This window comes from Camarhynchus parvulus, unplaced genomic scaffold, assembly GCF_901933205.1.
Source record: "Camarhynchus parvulus unplaced genomic scaffold, STF_HiC, whole genome shotgun sequence".
Taxonomy (NCBI): Eukaryota; Metazoa; Chordata; class Aves; order Passeriformes; family Thraupidae; genus Camarhynchus; species Camarhynchus parvulus.
Genome location: NW_022148053.1, coordinates 40,636 through 60,702, shown reverse-complemented (window position 1 = coordinate 60,702; position 20,067 = coordinate 40,636). Strand labels below are relative to the sequence as shown.

General features: G+C 54.6%; 1 protein-coding gene across 1 annotated transcript in view; it reads left to right on the top strand.

Moving 5' to 3' along the window:
• Positions 1-650: 650 nt before the first annotated feature.
• The window catches only part of GTF2F1 (general transcription factor IIF subunit 1), a gene marked incomplete at its 5' end in the record, with an annotated part of 37,032 nt that continues 17,615 nt past the window's right edge, over positions 651-20,067 (top strand). The window contains 7 exons of the mRNA XM_030969673.1: positions 651-728; positions 2,535-2,602; positions 9,627-9,752; positions 11,311-11,381; positions 12,679-12,751; positions 14,846-15,039; positions 17,751-17,921. Coding sequence (XP_030825533.1) covers positions 651-728; positions 2,535-2,602; positions 9,627-9,752; positions 11,311-11,381; positions 12,679-12,751; positions 14,846-15,039; positions 17,751-17,921 — 781 coding nt within the window. The remainder of the gene's footprint in view (positions 729-2,534; positions 2,603-9,626; positions 9,753-11,310; positions 11,382-12,678; positions 12,752-14,845; positions 15,040-17,750; positions 17,922-20,067) is intronic.

Genomic DNA, 20,067 nt, shown 5'->3' with positions numbered 1-20,067 from the left:
GGGCGTGAAAGTGTTCGAAATTCAGCCCAGAATTGGGGGGGGTTTTGGGGGTGAAAATGTTTGAAATTCAGCCCAAAATTCAGCCTAAAATTGGGGGGGTTTGGGGGGTGAAAATGTTTGAAATTCAGCCCAAAATTCAGTCTGGGATCCTCAAAATTCACCCCAAAATCGAGGGGGTTTGGGGGTGAAAATGTTCGAAATTCAGCCCAAAATTTGGCCCAAATTCACCCAAAATTCAGTGTGGGGTCCCCAGAATCCACCCTGGGTTCCCCCTGGGAGGAGTACTACAAGAAACTGGGGGAGAATCTGGGAAATCGGGGCATTTGGGGGTTTAAAACTCCCAAAATCCAGCCCAAAATTCAGTCTGGGGTCTTCAAAATCCACCCCAAAATTCACCCCAAAATCCAGCCCAAATTTCATCCCGAATTTCACCCCAAAATTCACCCCAAATCTGCCCTTGGGGACCCCAAATCTGCCCCCGGGGACCCCAAATCTGCCCCCGGGGACCCCATATCTGCTCCTTGACCCCCCAAATTTGCCCCTTGACCCCAAAATTTGCCCCTGGGGACCCCAAATCTGCCCCCGGGGACCCCATATCTGCTCCTTGACCCCCCAAATTTGCCCCTTGACCCCCCAAATTTGCCCCCCAGGCCAGCAGCCGCAGCAGCCGGGGGCCCCCCCGCAGCAGGACTACACCAAGGCCTGGGAGGAATATTACAAAAAACAAGGTAAAACCCCCCAAAAAAACCTTCCTGAAACCCCAAAATCCCCCCAAAAATCCCCCGAAACCTCCCCCAAAATCCCCCTCAAAATCCCCCCAAAAAATCCCCCTAAAATTCCCCCCCAAAATCCCCTCCAAACCCCGAAAAATCCCCCCCAAAAATCCCCAAATCCCCCTCCAAACCCTTCCCAACACCCCAAAATCCCCAGAATCCCCCCAAATCCCACCCAAAATCCCAAAATCCCTCCTCAAAAACCCCAAATTCCCCCTGAAACCTTCCCAAACCCCAAAAACCCCAAAATCCCTCCCCAAAAACCCCAATTCCCCCCAAAAACCGCCAAATTTCCCCCTAAAAATCCCAAATCCCTCTCAACTCCCCACAAACCCCTCCCAACTCCCCCCCCCCTCCCCAAAAATCCCAACCGCCTCCCCCAAATCCCACTTTGGTGATTTTGGGGTCCTGACCCCACCCTGGGGTCAATTTTGGGACCCTGAACCCCCAATCTGGGGCAGTTTTTGGGGTCCTGGGCCCCCCAAATCCACCCCGATGATTTTGGGGTGCTGAGTCCCCCATAGATCCCAATCTGGGGGGGTTTGGGTCCTGACCCCCCCAAATCCCAACCTGGGATCATTTTTGGGAACCTGACCCCCCAATCTGGGGCGGTTTTGGGGTCCTGAACCCCCTCCCCAAATCCCACCCCGGTGATTTTGGGGTCCTGAACCCTCCCCAAATCCCACCCTGGTGATTTTGGGGTCTTGAACCCCCCAAATCCCACCCTGGGGGGGTTTTTGGGGTCCTGACCCCCCCAAATCCCAACCTGGGATCATTTTTGGGACCCTGACCCCCCAATCTGGGGCGGTTTTGGGGTCCTGAACCCCCTCCCCAAACCCCCCCCCGGTGATTTTGGGGTCCTGACCCCAACCTGGGGGTGGTTTTGGGACCCTGACCCCCAAATTTGGGGCGGTTTTTGGGGTCCTGATCCCCCCAAATCCCACCCTGGGGTCGTTTTTTGGGGTCCTGACCCCCCAATCTGGGGCGGTTTTGGGGTCCTGACCCCCCCAAACCCCCCCCCGGTGATTTTGGGGTGCTGACCCCTCCCCAACCCAAACCTGGGAGGGTTTTGGGGTCCTGAGCCCACCCTGGGGTCATTTTTGGGGCCCTGACCCCCCAATCTGGGGGAATTTTGGGGTCCTGACCCCCCTCCCCAAATCCCACCCCGGTGATTTTGGGGTCTTGAACCCCCCAAATCCCACCCTGGGATCATTTTTGGGACCCTGAACCCCCAATCTGGGGGAATTTTGGGGTCCTGACCCCCCCCCAAACCCCCCCCCGATGATTTTGGGGTGCTGACCCCTCCCCAACCCAAACCTGGGAGGGTTTTGGGGTCTTGAGCCCACCCTGGGGTCATTTTTTGGGAACCTGACCCCCCCAATTTGGGGAGGTTTTGGGGTCCTGACCGCCCCCAAACCCCCCCCGGGTGATTTGGGGTCCTGACCCCAACCTGGGGGCAGTTTTGGGACCCTGAACTCCCAATCTGGGGGGGTTTTGGGGTCCTGACCCCCCAAATCCCAACCTGGGGTCAATTTTGGGACCCTGAACCCCCAATCTGGGGGAATTTTGGGGTCCTGACCCCTCCCCCCAACCCCCCCGGTGATTTCGGGGTCCTGACCCCCCCCCGGTGATTTTGGGGTGCTGACCCCTCCCCCCCGTGTCCCCCCAGCCGCCCAGGTGGCCTCGGGGCCCGGGGTCCCCCGCCCCCCGCCCCGACTACAGCTGCCTTAGGGGTCTTGAACGCCAGTGTGGCACCCCCAGGCGGGCGGGCCCTTGGGAGACCCCGCCGCCCCGAGGCCCCGGCCCAGCCCGCCCAGCAGGGACAGCAGGTAAGGGACACCTGAAATCACCTGAAAATCCCCCAAAAAATATCCCAAAATCACCCCAAACCCGGCCCCAAACCCCTCTGCCCACCCAGCAGGGACAGCAGGTAAGGGACACCTGAAATCACCTGAAAATCCCCCAAAAAATATCCCAAAAATCACCCCAAAACCGGCCCCAAACCCCCCTGCCTGCCCAGCAGGGACAGCCGGTAAGGGAACCACAAAATCACCTGAAAATCCCCCAAAAAATATCCCAAAATTACCCCTAAAAACCGGCCCCCAAACCCCCGCCCAGGCCAGCAGGGAGCAGGGAAGGTCGAAAGCCGAAATAGCCTGAAAATCCCCCCAAAAATATCCCAAAAATTACCCCAAAACCAGCCCCAAACTGCCCCCGCCCGCCCAGCAGGGACAGCAGGTAAGGGAACCTCGAAATCACCTGAAAATTCCCCAAAAAATATCCCAAAAATCACCCCAAAAAATCCCCCAAAAATCTCCCAAAATCACCCCAAAACCGGCCCCAAACCCCCCTGCCTGCCCAGCAGGGACAGCAGGTAAGGGACACCTGAAATCACCTGAAAATCCCCCAAAAAATATCCCAAAAATCACCCCAAAAAATCCCCCAAAAAATATCCCAAAAATCACCCAAAAACCGGCCCCAAACCCCCCCCCACCCAGCAGGGACAGCAGGTAAGGGACACCTGAAATCACCTGAAAATCCCCCAAAAAATATCCCAAAAATTACCCAAAACCGGCCCCAGACTCCCCTACCCCCTGCCCAGCAGGGACAGCAGGTAAGGGAACCACAAAATCACCTGAAAATCCCCCAAAAAATATTCCCAAAAATCACCCCAAAACCCCTTTATAACTCCCCTGCCTGCCCAGCAGGGACAGCAGGTAAGGGAATCACAAAATATCCCAAAAACCCCTGAAAATAACCCAAAAAACCCCCCAAAAAATCCCCCAAAAATCACCCCAAAACCGGCCCCAAACCCCCTCTGCCCGCCCAGCAGGGACAGCAGGTAAGGGAACCACAAAATCACCTGAAAATCCCCCAAAAAATATCCCAAAAATCACCCCAAAACCGGCCCCAAACCCCCCTGCCCGCCCAGCAGGGACAGCAGGTAAGGGAACCCCGAAATAACCTGAAAATCCCCCAAAAAATATCCCAAAAAATAGCCCAAAATCAGCCCCAAACCCCCCTGCCTGCCCAGCAGGGACAGCAGGTAAGGGAATCACAAAATATCCCAAAAACCCCTGAAAATAACCCAAAAAACCCCCCAAAAAATCCCTCAAAAATCACCCCAAAACCGGCCCCAAACCCCCCTGCCTGCCCAGCAGGGACAGCAGGTAAGGGAACCACAAAATCACCTGAAAATCCCCCAAAAATATCCCAAAAATCACCCCAAAACCCGCCCGAACCCCCCGCCCGCCCAGCAGGGACAGCAGGTAAGGGAACCACAAAATCACCTGAAAATCCCCCAAAAAATATCCCAAAAATCACCCCAAAACCAGCCCCAGACCCCCCTGCCTGCCCAGCAGGGACAGCAGGTAAGGGAACCCCGAAATATCCCAAAACACCCTGAAAATAACCCAAAAAATCCCCCAAAAAATCCCCCAAAAAATCCCTCAAAAATTACCCCAAAACCAGCCCCAAACCCCCCCCGCCCGCCCAGCAGGGACAGCAGGTAAGGGAAACCTGAAATATCCCAAAATACCCCAAAAAACCCTGAAAATACCCCAAAAAATCGCCCAGAAATAGCCCAGACCCCCCCAGGTAAGGGACCCCAAAATATCCTGAAAATACCCCAAAAAAATCGCTTGAAAATACCCCCAGAATTACCCCAAAATACCCCAGAACTACCCCAAAAACAACTCCAAAAATACCCCAGAAATACCACCCCCAAAAACCCCAAAAATGCCAAAAAACCCCAAAATCCCCTCCTAAAAAGCCCCAAAATGCCCCAAAAAACCCCAAAAATCCCCCCCAAAAAAAACCAAAAAAAAACCCAAAAATGCCCAAAAAAACCCCAAAAATGCCCCCCAAAAAATCCCCAGAAATCCCCCCTTAAAAAAACCCCAAAAACCCCAAAAATGCCCCCCAAAAACCCCCAAAATCCCCCCCGGGACCCCCAAATTCCCCCAGGGGATTTTTGGGGTCCCCCCCCCCCCCCCCCATTTTCCCCCCTCCCCCACAGGCTCAGTGACCCCTCCCCCATCTGTGACCCCTCCCCCACCCCCCCCCTTTTGTTTTATGGGAGCGGCCGGAGGGGGGGGGCACCCCCCAAAAAATTCCCCCAAAAATCCCAAATCCATTCCCCGGAGCCAATGGAACATTCCTGGGAGCCACTGGGGACCCCCCCCCCCCAAAAATTCCTCTTGGGGACCCCCAAATTCCCCCCCAGGACCCCCCAAATTCACCCTGTGGGGGTCCCCAAATCCCCTGGGACCCCCCCCCCAAAATCCCCCAAATCCCACTTGGGGAGCCCCAAAACTCCCCCAAAATCTTCCAGGGGGTCCCCCAAATCCCCTTGGGACCCCTCCCAGGACCCCCCCCCAAATTTCCCCCAATTTTCCTGGGATCCCCCCCAAAAATCCCCCCCCAAAAATCCCCCTGGGGTCCCAAAATTTCCCTGGGGGGGTCCCCAAATCGCCTGGGACTCCCCCCAAATCCCTCTTGGGGTCCCCAAATCCCCTTCAGGAGCCCCCAAATTCCCCCCAAATCCCCCTGGGACCCCCAAATTCCCCCAAATCCCCCTCAGGACCCCCCAAAATCTCCCCAAATCCCACTTGGGGACCCCTCGGACCCCCCAAAATCCCCCAAATTCCCCCCAAAATCTCCCAGGGGGTCCCCAAATCCCCCCGGGACCCCCAAAATCCCCCAATCCCCCCTTGGGGACCCCTCAGGACCCCCAAAATCCCCCCAAATCCCCTGGACCCCCAGGGACCCCCAAATCCCCACTTGGGGTCCCCAAATCCCACTTGGAGACCCCCCAGAATCCCCCGGGAACCCCCAAAAGTCCCCCAAATCCCACTTGGGGACCCCTCAGGACCCCCAAATCCCCTGGGACCCCCCAAATCCCACCTGGGGACCCCCAAAATCCCTCAAATCCCACCTGGGACCCCCCAGGACCCCCCAAATTCCCCCGGTTCCCACTTGGGGTTCCCAAATCCCCCAAATCCCCTGGGACCCCCAAAATCCCCCCAAATCCCCCTTGGGGACCCCCCCAGGACCCCCCAAGTCCCACCTGGGACCCCCAAATTCCCCCAAATCCCCTAAAATCTCCCTCAGGACCCCCCAAATCCCCCAGGGACCCCCAAAATCCCCCCAAATTCCCTCAGGGGGTCCCAATTCCCCCCAAATCCCACTTGGGGACCCCCAAATCCCCACCTGGGACCCCCCAAATCCCCCAAACCCCCCTGGGGACCCCCAAAACCCCCAAATCCCCCTTGGGGTCCCCAAATCCCCTCAAAGCCCCCCTGGGACCCCCCCAAAATCTCCCAAGGGGTCCCCAAATCCCCTCAGGACCCCCAAAATCCCCCAAATCCCACTTGGGGACCCCCCAGGACCCCCAAATCCCCTGGGACCCCCAAATCCCACCTGGGGACCCCCAAAATCCCCCAAATCCCTGGGACCCCCCAAATTCTCCCCAAATCCCCTTGGGGACCCCCAGGACCCCCCAAATCCCCACTTGGGGTCCCCAAATCCCCTCAAACCCCCTGGGACCCCCCAAAATCTCCCAAGGGGTCCCCAAATCCCCTCAGGACCCCCAAAATCCCCCAAATCCCCACTTGGGGGACCCCCCGATCCCCCCTCCCCAACCCCCAGATCTCCCCAAATTCCCTCAGGGGGTCCCAATTCCCCCCAAATCCCACTTGGGGACCCCCAAATCCCACCTGGGACCCCCCAAATCCCTCCTGGGGACCCCTCAGGACCCCCAAACCCCCCTGGGACCCCCAAAATCTCCCGAGGGGTCCCCAAATTCCACCTGGGACCCCCCAGGACCCCCCAAATTCCCCCCAAATCCCCACTTGGGGTTCCAAACCCCATCCTGGGCCCCACCCCCCTTGGGCTCAACCCCAAATCCCTTGGGGTCCCCAAATCCCCCAACCCTGGGACCCCCCAAAATCTCCCAAGGGGTCCCCAAATCCCCTCAGGACCCCCAAAATCTCCCCAAATCCCACTTGGGAACCCCCCAGGACCCCCCAAATCCCCTGGGACCCCCCCAGAATCTCCCCAAATTCCCTCAGGGGGTCCCAATTCCCCCCAAACCCCACTTGGGGACCCCCACATCCACCTGGGACCCCCCAAATCCCTCCTGGGGACCCCTCAACCCCCCCACCCCTGGGACCCCCAAAATCTCCCGAGGGGTCCCCAATCCACCTGGGACCCCCAGGACCCCCGTTCCCCCAAATCCCCACTTGGGGTTCCCAAATCCCCTCAAATCCCCTGGCCCCCAAACCCCCTCCCCCTGGGGCCCCCAGACCCCCCACTTCCCCTTGGGGTCCCATCCCCCAACCCGCCCCAAATCTCCCAAGGGGTCCCCCCAGACCCCCAAAATCTCCCCTCCACTTGGGCCCCCGACCCCCCTTCCTCCCACTTCTGGGGACCCCCAGGACCCCCCAAATCCCCCTTGGGGACCCCCCAGATCCCCTGGGACCCCCCCAAAATCTCCCCAAATTCCCTCAGGACCCCCCAAAATCCCCCCAAATCCCCTGGGACCCCCCCAGGACCCCCCTCCACTCTTGGGGTCCCCAAATCCCCTCAAGCCCCCTGGACCCCCAAAAATCTCCCAAGGGGTCCCCCAATCCCCCCAGACCCCCAAAATCCCCCAAAATCCCACTTGGGGACCCCCAGGACCCCCAAATCCCTGGGACCCCCCCAAATCTCCCCAGATTCCCCAGGGGTCCCAATTCCCCCCACCCCCTCCCACTTGGGGCCCCCAGGACCCCCAAATCCCCTGGGACCCCCCAAAATCTCCCCAAATTCCCTCAGGACCCCCCAAATTCCCCCCAAATCTCCACTTGGGGTTCCCAAATCCCCTCAAATCCCCTCAGGACCCCCCAAAATCCCCCAAATCCCCCTTGGGGACCCCCCAAAATCCCCTCAGGACCCCCAAAATCTCCCCAAATTCCCCCTGGGACCCCCCAAATCCCCCTTGGGGACCCCTCAGGACCCCCCAAACCCCCCCCGGGACCCCCAAAATCTCCCCAAATCCCCTCAGGGGTCCCCGCCCCCAAATTCCCCCTTTGGGGTTCCCCCCCCCCCCCCCCCCCCCCCCCCCCCCCTTTGCCGTGTCCGTGTCGTTTCCGGAAGGCTCCGGAAGGTTCTGGAAGGTTCTGGAGATGGGCGCCCGACGAGAAGAAGTTTTACTTTTTACCGCTTGTTTTTAACTTCACAAATAAACGGAATAAAAACCGGCCCGGCTCGGGGGGAAAAATCCAATTTTGGGGGGAAAAAATCGAAATTTTGGGGGGAAAAAATCGAAATTTTGGGGGGAAAAAATCTCAAATTTTGGGGGAAAAAAAATCGAAATTTTGGGGGGAAAAAAATCGAAATTTTGGGGGGAAAAGAATTGAAATTTAGGGGGGAAAAAATCGAAATTTTGGGGGGGAAAAATCCAAATTTTGGGGGGGAAAAATCCAAATTTTGGGGGGAAAAAATTGAAAATTTGGGGGGAAAAAATCTAAATTTGGGGGGGAAAAAATCGGAATTTTGGGGAAAAAATCCAAATTTTGGGGGGAAAAAATCCAAATTTTGGGGGGAAAAAATCGAAATTTTGGGGGGAAAAAATCGAAATTTAGGGGGGAAAAAATCGAAATTTAGGGGGGAAAAAATCCAAATTTTGGGGGGAAAAAATCCAAATTTTGGGGGGAAAAAATCGAAATTTTGGGGGGAAAATTGAAATTTAGGGGGGAAAAATCAAAATTTTGGGGGGGAAAAATCCAAATTTTGGGGGGGAAAAATCCAAATTTTGGGGGGAAAAAAATTGAAATTTAGGGGGGAAAAAAATCGAAATTTTGGGGGCAAAAATCCAAATTTTGGGGGAAAAATCCAAATTTTGGGGGGAAATGAAAATTAGGGGAAAAAAAAAATTTTGGGGAAAAAAGAATTTTGGGGGGAAAAAAATTGAAATTTTGAGGGGAAAATTGGGGGGAAAAAATCCAAATTTTGGGGGAGAAAAATCCAAGTTTGAGGGCAGAAAAACCCAAATTTTTTGGGGGGGGAAAAATGTGATTTTGGGAGAGAAAAACCCAAATTTTTTTGGGGAAAATGCAGTTTTGGGGGGAAAAAATCTCAAATTTTGGGGGGAAAAATGTTATTTTGGGGGGAAAAAAATGTCCAATTTTTGGGGTAAAAAAGGCCCAAATTTTGGGGGGAAAAAATCCAATTTTTGGGGAGAAAAATCCCAAATTTTTGGGAAAAAAGCCCCAAAATTTGGGGGAAAGAATTTCTGATTTTGAGGGGGAAAAAATCAATTCTGGGGGAAAAAACATTGAGAGGGAAAACCCAAATTTTTGGGGGAAACAAATTGATTTTGGGGATAAAAACCTTGATTTTTTTGGGTAAAAAAAATGTTGGGGGAAAACAAAGTTTGGGGGAAAACAAAATCTTGATTTTTGCGGTGAAAACTCAAATTTTGGGGGGAAAATCTTGATTTTGGGAGAGGAAACTCCGATTTTTGAGGGAAACTTAAAATTTAGTCTTTTTGGGGAGCCGAAGGGCTTTTGGGGGGGGGTGGAAAAAATCCAATTTTGGCAGAAATTCAGGGCGTTTTGGAGGTTAATCAATAATTGGGGTTTTGGGGACGGGAAATGAGGGAAAAAATGCAAAATTTGGGATGAGAGAGAAGGATTCGACGTGAAAAAGGAAGAACTTGAGGTGGAAAATGCGGACTTGGAGTGAAAAATGAAGGTTTGGGGGCCTTTTATGGTATTTGGGCAGTTTTGAGGTGATTTGAGGCGGTTTTGGGATAATTTGGGGCGATTTTTGAGCTTTATTGGGGGTAAATTTGGGCAATTTCGAGACCAGGCCTCAGTGGTTGCTATGGCGACGCCCCCGCGCCACTTCCGGTCACGCGGGCTGCGCTCCGCGCGTCAGTTCCGGTCACGTGAGGCCGGCTTCCGGTTCCGGCGGGAAGCAGAGCCGGAGCGAGCGGTGGGAGCGGGGGAGGGGCCGGGGGGGATTTGGGGGAATTTTGGGGAATTTTGGGGAATTTTGGGGGATTTGGGTGGGGATTTGGGGGGTCCTGAGGGGTCGCTCTGAGGGATTTGAGGGGTTTTGGGGGGATTTGAGGGGGTTTGGGGGTCGCTCTGAGGGGTTTGGAGGGTCCTGAGGGGAAGTGGCGCGGGGGGGCCTGAGGGGATTTGAGGGGGTTTGGGGGCTCCTGAGGGGATTTGGGGGGCTCCTGAGGGGATTTTGGGGTTCCTGAGGGGATTTCAGGGGCGCGGGGGTTCCTGAGGGGATTTGGGGGGTCCTGAGGGGGTCCTGGGGGTCCCTCTGAGGGATTTGGAGGGTCCTGAGGGCTTTGGGGGATTTTGGGGGGTCTCTGTGAGGGTTTTGGGGGGCCCCAAACCCTGATTTCCCCCCCCCCCCCCCCCCCCCCCCCCCCCAGCCGTGGGGGTGCGACCCCCGAGACCCCCCCCCCCACCCCCCAGAGGCGCGTGTGAGATCCCAAAAACCCCCGACCCCCCAAAATCCCCTCAGGGACCCCCCAAAAATCCCCTAAATCTACTCTAAACCCCTCAGGACCCCCTCTGGGACCCCCAAAATCCTCTCAGGACCCCCCAAATCCCTCCCAGACCTCCTCAGGACCCCCAAAACCCCCCAAAACCCCCCAGCCCCCAAAACCCCCCAACCCCCAATCATCCCCAAACCCCAAACCCCCAGACCCCCCAACCCCAGCCCAAAATCCCAAACACCCCCCTCAGGGACCCCCCAAATCCCCCAGGACCACCCCCAGGACCGCAAAACCCCTCAGGACCCCCCAAAATCCCCAAATCCCCCAAAATCCCCAATCCCCCCTAAACCCCAGGACCCCCCAGAATCCCCCTGATGACCCCCAAATCCCCTCAAATCCCCCCCAAATCCCCTAAATCTTCCCCTACCCCCCCAGGACCCCCCCAAAATCCCCCCAAAACCCCCTCAGGACCCCCAAAATCCCTCAAATTCCCCCAAATCCCCCCCAAAACCCCTCAGGACCCCCCAAAATCCCCCAGGACCCCCCAAATCCCCAATCCCCCAAACCCCCTCAGACCCCACAAAAATCCCCCAAAATCTCCCTAAACCCCCCAAAATCCCCAGGACCCCCCAGAATCCCCCAAATCCCCCAAACCCCCTCAGGACCCCCCAAAATCCCCCAAATCTCCCCTAAATCCCCTAAACTTCCCCCAGGACCCCCCAGAATCCCCCAAATTCCCCAAACCCCCTCAGGACCCCCAAAATCCCCTCAGGACCCCCCCCCAAATCCCCCCCCCAGACCCCCTAAAATCCCCCCAAAACCTCCTCAGGACCCCACAAAATCCCCCAAATCTCCCCTAAATCCCCCCTAATCCCCCAGAATCCCCCAAACCCCCTCAGGGACCCCCCAAATTCCCCTCAGGAACTCCCAAAATCCCCTAAAATTCCCCCAAAATCCCTCAGGGACCCCCCAAATCCCCTCAGGAACTCCCAAAATCCCCTAAAATTCCCCCAAAATCCCCCCCAATCCCCGCAGCCCCCCAGTGCCCCGGTGCCGCAGGGCAGCAGCTCCCAGGTGGTGTCCGAGTACGTGGTCAGGGTGCCCAGGTGAGTGCGGGGGATTTGGGGGATTTGGGGGATTTGGGGTTTGGGGTTTGGGATTTGGGGTTTGGGGGGTTTGGGGTTTGGGGGGTTTGGGATTTGGGGTTTGGGGGATTTGGGGTTTGGGGTTTGGGGGCCCGGGGTTTGGGGGCCATGGATTTGGGGGCCTTGGGGGATTTGGGGGTTTGGGGTTTGGGGTTTGGGGTTTGGGATTTGGGGTTTGGGGGGTTTGGGGTTTGGGGTTTGGGGGTTTGGGGTTTGGGGGTGGGGTTTGGGGGCCCAGGTTTGGGGTTTGGGGTTTGGGGGATTTGGGGTTCGGGGTTTGGGGATTTGGGGGATTTGGGGTTTGGGATTTGGGGTTTGGGGTCCTGGGGGGATTTGGGGTTTGGGATTTGGGGTTTGGGGCCTAAGGGGATTTGGGGTTTGGGGTTTGGGGTTTGGGGTCCTGGGGGGATTTGGGGTTTGGGGTTCAGGGTTTGGGGTCCTGGGGGATTTGGGGTTTGGGATTTGGGGTTTGGGATTTGGGGGATTTGGGGTTTGGGGGTTTGGGGGTTTGGGATTTGGGGTTTGGGGTTTGGGGGGATTTGGGGTTTGGGGTTCAGGGTTTGGGGGATTTCAGGGGGATTTGGGGTTTGGGGTTTGGGATTTGGGGTTTGGGGTTTGGGGGTTTGGGGGATTTGGGGGTTTGGCGTTTGGGGTTTGGGGGGTTTGGGATTTGGGATTTGGGGTTTGGGGTTTGGGGGTTTGGGATTTGGGGTTTGGGGTTTGGGGATTTGGGGTTTGGGGTTTGGGGTCTGGGGTTTTGGGGATTTGGGGTTTGGGGTTTGGGGTGGGGGTTGGGGGTTTGGGGATTTGGGGTTTGGGGTTTGGGGTTTGGGGTTTGGGGGATTTGGGGTTTGGGATTTGGGGTTTGGGGTTTGGGGGATTTCAGGGGGATTTGGGTTTGGGGTTTGGGGGTTTGGGGTTTGGGGGTTGGGGTTTGGGGTTTGGGATTTGGGGGTTTGGGATTTGGGGTTTGGGGGTTTGGGGTTTGGGGGATTGGGGTTTGGGGTTTGGGGTTCGGGGTTTGGGGTTTGGGATTTGGGGGTTTGGGGGTTTGGGGTTTGGGGGTTTGGGGGTTTGGGATTTGGGGTTTGGGGTTTGGGGTTTGGGGTTTGGGATTTGGGGTTTGGGGTTTGGGGTTTGGGGTTTGGGATTTGGGGGATTTGGGGTTTCGGGTTTGGGGGATTTGGGGTCCTGGGGGGAATTGGGGTAGAAACGGGGGGATTTGCGATTTGGGGTTCAGGATTTGGGGTTTCCTCAGGAACACCCCAAAGCGCTACAACATCATGGCCTTCAACAGCGCCGACAGAGTGAGCCTGAGCACCTGGGCACAGGTGAGCCCAGGGGGTTTGGGAATATCCCAAATCCCAAATCCCTGAGCACAGGTGAGCCCAAGGGGTTTGGGAACATCCCAAATCCCAAATCCCTGAGCACAGGTGAGCCCAGGGGGTTTGGGAACATCCCAAATCCCAAATCCCTGAGCACAGGTGAGCCCAAGGGGTTTGGGAACATCCCAAATCCCAAATCCCTGAGCACAGGTGAGCCCAGGGGGTTTGGGAACATCCCAAATCCCAAATCCCTGAGCACAGGTGAGCCAAGGGATTTAGGAACATCCCAAATCCCTGAGCACAGGTGAGCCCAGGGGTGTTGGGAACATCCCAAATCCCTGAGCAATCCTGAGCACAGGTGAGCCAAGGGATTTAGGAACATCCCAAATCCCTGAGCACAGGTGGGTGAGCCCAGGGGGTTTGGGAACATCCCAAATCCCAAATCCCTGAGCACAGGTGAGCCAAGGGATTTAGGAACATCCCAAATCCCTGAGCACAGGTGAGCCCAGGGGGTTTGGGAACATCCCAAATCCCTGAGCACAGGTGAGCCAAGGGATTTAGGAACATCCCAAATCCCTGAGCACAGGTGGGTGAGCCCAGGGGGTTTAGGAACATCCCAAATCCCTGAGCACAGGTGAGCCCAGGGGGTTTAGGAACATCCCAGATCCCTGAGCACCTGGGCACAGGTGAGTGAGCCAAGGGGGTTTGGGACCAGGGGGTTTAGGACCTCGGGGATTTAGGATCAGGGGTTTGGGACCTCAGGGATTTAGGATCAGGGGGTTCAGAACCTCGGGGATTTGGGATCGGGGGTTCGGGACCTCGGGGATTTAGGATCAGAGGGTTTAAAACCTCAGGGATTTAGGATCGGTCAGAATTTGGGGCCGTGTGGATCCTTTGGGATCCGGATTTGGGGTCAGGGGATTTAAGAGCTCTGAGATTTGGGATCGGGGTTTGGGACCTTTGGGATTTGGGATCCGGGGGTTTTGGGAACCTCGGAGATTTGGGATCAGGGGTTTAGAACCTCGGGGATTTAGGATCAGGGGGTTTAGAACCTCAGGGATTTGGGATCAGGGGGTTCAGAACCTCAGGGATTTAGGATCAGGGGGTTTGGGACCTCGGGGATTTAGGATCAGGACCTGGACCTGTATCCAGTCAGAATTTGGGTCCTCATGGATTCATTGGGATCCAGATTCAGGTCCGGGGGATTCAGGATCTTCGGGATTTGGGATTGGGGGGTTTGGGACCTTTGGGATTTGGGATCAGGGGTTCAGAACCTCAGGGATTTAGGATCAGAGGGTTTAGAACCTCGGGGATTTAGGATCCCTACCCCTTTCAGGCTCGGATGGAGCGGGACATGAGCAACAAACGAATCCACACCAAGCAGCGATAGGGACTGGGGGGATCTTTTGGGATCCAAATTTGGGATCAGGGGCTTTGGGATCTTTGGGATTTGGGATTGGGGGGTTTGGGACCTCGGGGATTTGGGATCAGGGGGTTTAGAACCTCGGGGATTTGGGATCAGGAGCTGGACCTGTATCCAGTCAGAATTTGGGTCCTCATGGATCCATTGGGATCCAGATTCAGGTCCGGGGGATTCAGGATCTTCGGGATTTGGGATCAGGGGGTTTGGGACCTCGGGGATTTAGGATCGGGGGTTTGGGACCTCGGGGATTTAGGATCAGGGGCTTTGGGACCTTGGGGATTTAGGATCAGGGGGTTTGGGACCTCGGGGATTTGGGATCAGGGGTTTGGGACCTCGGGGATTTAGGATCAGGGGGTTCGGGACCTCGGGGATTTGGGATCGGGGGGTTCAGAACCTCAGGGATTTAGGATCAGAGGGTTTAGAACCTCGGGGATTTAGGATCAGGGGGTTCGGGACCTCGGGGATTTAGGATCAGAGGGTTTAAAACCTCAGGGATTTAGGATCGGTCAGAATTTGGGGCCGTGTGGATCCTTTGGGATCCGGATTTGGGGTCAGGGGATTTAAGAGTGGATTTGGGGGGGGTTGGGCCTTTGGGATTGGGCAGGGGTTTGGGACCTCGGGGATTTGGGATCAGGGGTTTTAGAACCTCGGGGATTTAGGATCCCTGCCCCTTTCAGGCTCGGATGGAGCGGGACATGAGCAACAAGCGCATCTACGCCGAGGAGGAGCTGCCCGAGTCGGGCGCGGGGAGCGAGTTCCACCGGCGGCTGCGCGAGGAAGCGCGGAGGAAAAAATTCGGGATCGTCCTGCGGGAATTCCGGGCCGAGGATCAGCCCTGGCTGCTCAGGGTCAACGGCAAAGGGGGCAGGAGGTGCCTTTTGGGGTTTTTGGGGTGGGGGATTTGGGGTTTGGGATTTAGGATTTGGGGGTTTGGGGTGAGAAATGAGCAGGATTTGGAGTTTGGGGTTTGGGGAAATCCGAAATTGTCCTGTGGGAATTCCGGGCCCAGGATCAGCCCTGGCTGCTCAGGGTCAATGGCAAAGGGGGCAGGAGGTCGGGTTTGGGGTGGGGGATTTGGGGTTTGGGGTGTGGGATTTGGGGTTTTTGGGGTGTGGGGTTTTTTGGGTGTGCGATTTGGGGTTTGTGGGGTGTGGGATTTGGGGTTTGGGGGATTTGGGGTTTGGGATTTGGGGTTTTTGGGGTGTGCGATTTGGGGTTTTTGGGCTGTGGGATTTGGGGTTTTTGGGGGGTGGGATTTGGGGTTTGGGATTTGGGGTTTTGGGGGTTTGGGGTTTGGGGTTTTGGGGGGTGGGATTTGGGGTTCTTGGGGTGTGGGATTTGGGGTTCTTGGGGTGTTGGATTTGGGGTTTTTGGGGTGTGGGATTTGGGGTTTGGGGTGTGGGATTTGGGGTTTTGGGGTGTGGGATTTGGGGTTTTGGGGTGTGGGATTTGGGGTTTGGGATTTGGGGTTTTGGGGGTGGGATTTGGGGTTTTGGGGTGTGGGGTTTGGGGTTTGGGGTGTGGGATTTGGGTTTTGGGGGGAGGTGGTTGGGGTTGGGGTCTGGGGCGGGGAGGATTTTGGGGTTTGGGGTTTTTAGGGATTGGGATTTAGGATTTGGGGTTTGGGATTTAGGGTTTGGGATTTTTGGGGTTTAGGATTTGGGATTTTGGGGTTTTTTTGGGCTGATTTCTGTCACATTTTGGGGTAATTTGTATGAATTTTTGGGGGTGATTTCTGTCATTTTTTGGGGTATTTCTCTCAGGTTTTTTGGGGGGATTTCTGTCATCTCTTTTGGGTGATTCTGGGTGGTTTTTTTGGGTGATTTCTGTCACATTTTGGGGTAATTTCTATGAATTTTTGGGGGTGATCTCTGTCAGTTTTTGGGATATTTCTCTCCAGTTTTTTGGGTGATTTCTGTCACATTTTGGGGTGATTTCTATGAATTTTTGGGGGTGATCTCTGTCAGTTTTTGGGATATTTCTCTCAGGTTTTTTTGGGATGATTTCTGTCACATTTTGGGGTGACCCCGCCGCTGTTTCCAGCAGGTTCTGGGGTGTTTCTCTCAGGATTTTTGGAGTATTTTTCTCAAATTTTTGGGGTGATTTCTGTCATCTTTTTTGGGCAATTCTGGGTGGTTTTTTGGGGTGATTTCTATGAATCTTTGCAGGTGATCTCTGTCATTTTTTGGGGTATTTCTCTCAGTTTTTTTGGGGTGATTCCTGTCACATTTTAGGGTGATTTCTGTCATCTCTTTTTGGGTGATTCTGGGTGGTTTTTTTGGGGTGATTTCTGTCACATTTTGGGCTGATTCCTGCCACGTTTTGGGGCTGATTTCTGTCACATTTTGGGGTGATTTCTATGAATTTTTGGGGGTGATCTCTGTCATTTTTTGGGGTATTTCTCTCAGGTTTTTTGGGGGGATTTCTGTCATCTCTTTTGGGTGATTCTGGGTGGTTTTTTTGGGTGATTTCTGTCACATTTTGGGGTAATTTCTATGAATTTTTGGGGGTGATCTCTGTCAGTTTTTGGGATATTTCTCTCCAGTTTTTTGGGTGATTTCTGTCACATTTTGGGGTGATTTCTATGAATTTTTGGGGGTGATCTCTGTCAGTTTTTGGGATATTTCTCTCAGGTTTTTTGGGATGATTTCTGTCACATTTTGGGGTGACCCCGCCGCTGTTTCCAGCAGGTTCTGGGGTGTTTCTCTCAGGATATTTTGGGTTTTTTTTTCAATTTTTGGGGTGATTTCTGTCATCTTTTTTGGGCAATTCTGGGTGGTTTTTTGGGGTGATTTCTATGAATCTTTGCAGGTGATCTCTGTCATTTTTTGGGGTATTTCTCTCAGTTTTTTTGGGGTGATTCCTGTCACATTTTAGGGTGATTTCTGTCATCTCTTTTTGGGTGATTCTGGGTGGTTTTTTTGGGGTGATTTCTGTCACATTTGGGGCTGATTCCTGCCACGTTTTGGGGCTGATTTCTGTCACATTTTGGAGTGATCTCTGTCATTTTTTGGGATATTTCTCTCCAGTTTTTTGGGTGATTTCTGTCACATTTTGGGGTAATTTCTATGAATTTTTGGGGGTGATCTCTGTCAGTTTTTGGGGTATTTCTCTCAGTCTTTTTGGGGTGATTCCTGTCACATTTTAGGGTGATTTCTGTCATCTCTCTTTTGGGTGATTCTGGGTGGTTTTTTTGGGATGATTTCCGTCACATTTTGGGGCTGATTCCTGCCACGTTCTGGGCTGATTTCTGTCACATTTTGAGGGTGATTTCTGTCACATTTTGGGCTGATTTTTGTCATTTTTTGGGGTATTTCTCTCCGTTTTTTGGGCTGATTCCTGCCATGTTTTGGGGGTGATTCCTCTCCGTTTTTTGGGCTGATTCCTGCCACGTTTTGGGCTGATTTCTGCCATATTTTGAGGGTGATTTCTGTCACATTTTGGGCTGATTTCTGTCATATTTTGAGGGTGATTTCTGTCACATTTTGGGCTGATTTCTGTCAGTTTTGGGGGTATTTCTCTCCGGTTTTTTGGGCCGATTCCTCTCACATTTTGGGCTGACCCCGCCCGTGTTTCCGGCAGGTTCCGGGGCGTGAAGAAGGGCGGCGTCACCGAGAACGCCTCCTACTACATCTTCACCCAGTGCCCCGACGGCGCCTTCGAGGCCTTCCCGGTCAGGAGCTGGTTCAACTTCACCCCCCTGGCGCGGCACCGCACGCTGACGGCCGAGGAGGCCGAGGAGGAGTGGGAGAGGTGACCCCGAAACCAAAGCCCGCACAACACCCCAAAAACCCGACCCCAACAGCCCCAAAAAACCTCGGGTGGGAAACCCGAAATCCCCTCCCCGGACACTCAAAATCCCACCCAGGATTCCCCCAGATTTTCCCCCTTTTAGGATCCCAAAATCCCATGCAGGACCCCAAAAGCCCAACTCTAATCCTGGGCAGGACCCCAAAATCCTATAAAGGAAACCCAAAATCCCATCAGGGAAACCCAAAATCCCATCCAGGATCCCCCCAGATTTTCCCCCTTTTAGGACCCCAAAATCCCAACTCTAATTCTGGGCAGGACCCCAAAATCCTATAAAGGAAACCCAAAATCCCATCAGGGATCCCCCAAATTTTCCCCCTTTTAGGATCCCAAAATCCCATGCAGGTCCCCAAAGTCCTATAAGGGAAACCCAAAATCCCATGGGGGAAATCCTAAAACTTGGGCAGGACCCTAAAATCTATGGGAGAAACCCCAAAACCCCAAACCCTGATCCTGGGCAGGACCCCAAAATCCCCTCCCAGACACTCAAAATCCCATCCAGGATCCCCCCAAATTTTCCCCCTTTTAGGATCCCAAAATCCCATGCAGGACCCCAAAAGCCCAACTCTAATCCTGGGCAGGACCCCAAAATCCTATAAAGGAAACCCAAAATCCTATAAAGGAAACCCAAAATCCCATCAGGGATCCCCCCAGATTTTCCCCCTTTTAGGACCCTAAAATCCTATAAGGGAAACCCAAAATCCCATCAGGGATCCCCCCAAATTTTCCCCCTTTTAGGACCCCAAAATCCCATGCAGGACCCCAAAAGCCCAACTCTAATCCTGGGCAGGACCCCAAAATCCCATGGGGGAAATCCTAAAACTTGGGCAGGACCCTAAAATCTATGGGAGAAACCCCAAAACCCCAAACCCCAAAAACCCCAACCCTGATCTTGGGCAGGACCCCAAAATCCTATAAAGGAAACCCAAAATTCCATCAGGGATCCCCCCAAATTTTCCCCCTTTTAGGACCCCGAAGTCCTATAAGGGAAACCCAAAATCCCATGGGGGAAATCCTAAAACTTGGGCAGGACCCTAAAATCTATGGGAGAAACCCCAAAACCCCAAACCCCAAAAACCCCAACCCTAATCTTGGGCAGGACCCCAAAATCCCCTCAGGGAAACCCAAAATCCCATCAGGGATCCCCCCAGATTTTCCCCCTTTTAGGACCCCAAAAACCCCAACTCTAATTCTGGGCAGGACCCCAAAATCCTATAAAGGAAACCCAAAATTCCATCAGGGATCCCCCCAAATTTTCCCCCTTTTAGGACCCCAAAATTCATGGGGGAAGCCCCTAAAGCCCATGGGGAACCCCAAAATCCCCCCAACCCTAATCCTGGGCAGGACCCTAAAAATCCCATGAGGGAAACTCCAAATCCCATGGAGGAAACCCTAAAACCTGAGCAGGGACCCCAAAAATTTGGGTGGGACCCCAAAATTCATGGAGGAAATCCTAAAACTTGGGCAGGACCCAAATCTTGGCGGGATCCCCCAACCCTGCACCCGGCTGAGGTGGAGTGGGAGAGGTGACCCCAAAAACCTGACCCCAAAATCCTGAGGGACCCCAAAAATCTGTGGGGGATCCCAAAATCTATGAGGGAAACCTGAAATCCCCCCAAATCCTTTCTGAGCCCCCTAAACCCCCCCAGAATCCCCCCAAATCCACCCCAAACCCCTCAGATCCCCCCCAAATTCCCTCTGAACCCCCAAATCCCCCCCCCAAACTTCCCCAATTTGCCCCAAACCCCTCAAATCCCCCCAGATCCTTTCTGAACCTTCCCAAAAGTCCCTCTTAACCCCCCAAACCCCCCAAATCCCCCCAAAACCCCTCAAATTCCCCCAAATCCCCCCCAAATCCCCTCCCAGGCCCCCAAATCCCCCCCAGTTTCCCCCAAACCCCCTCAAATCCCCCCCAAATCCCCTCTGAACTCCCCCAAATCCCCCTCAAATTCCCTCAAATTGCCCCAAAATCCTTTTGGAACCTCCCCAAATCCACCCCAAACCCCTCGAAATTCCCCCAAAATCCCCTCTGAACTCCCCCAAATCCCCCTCAAATTCCCCCAAATCCCCCCAAAATCCTTTTGGAACC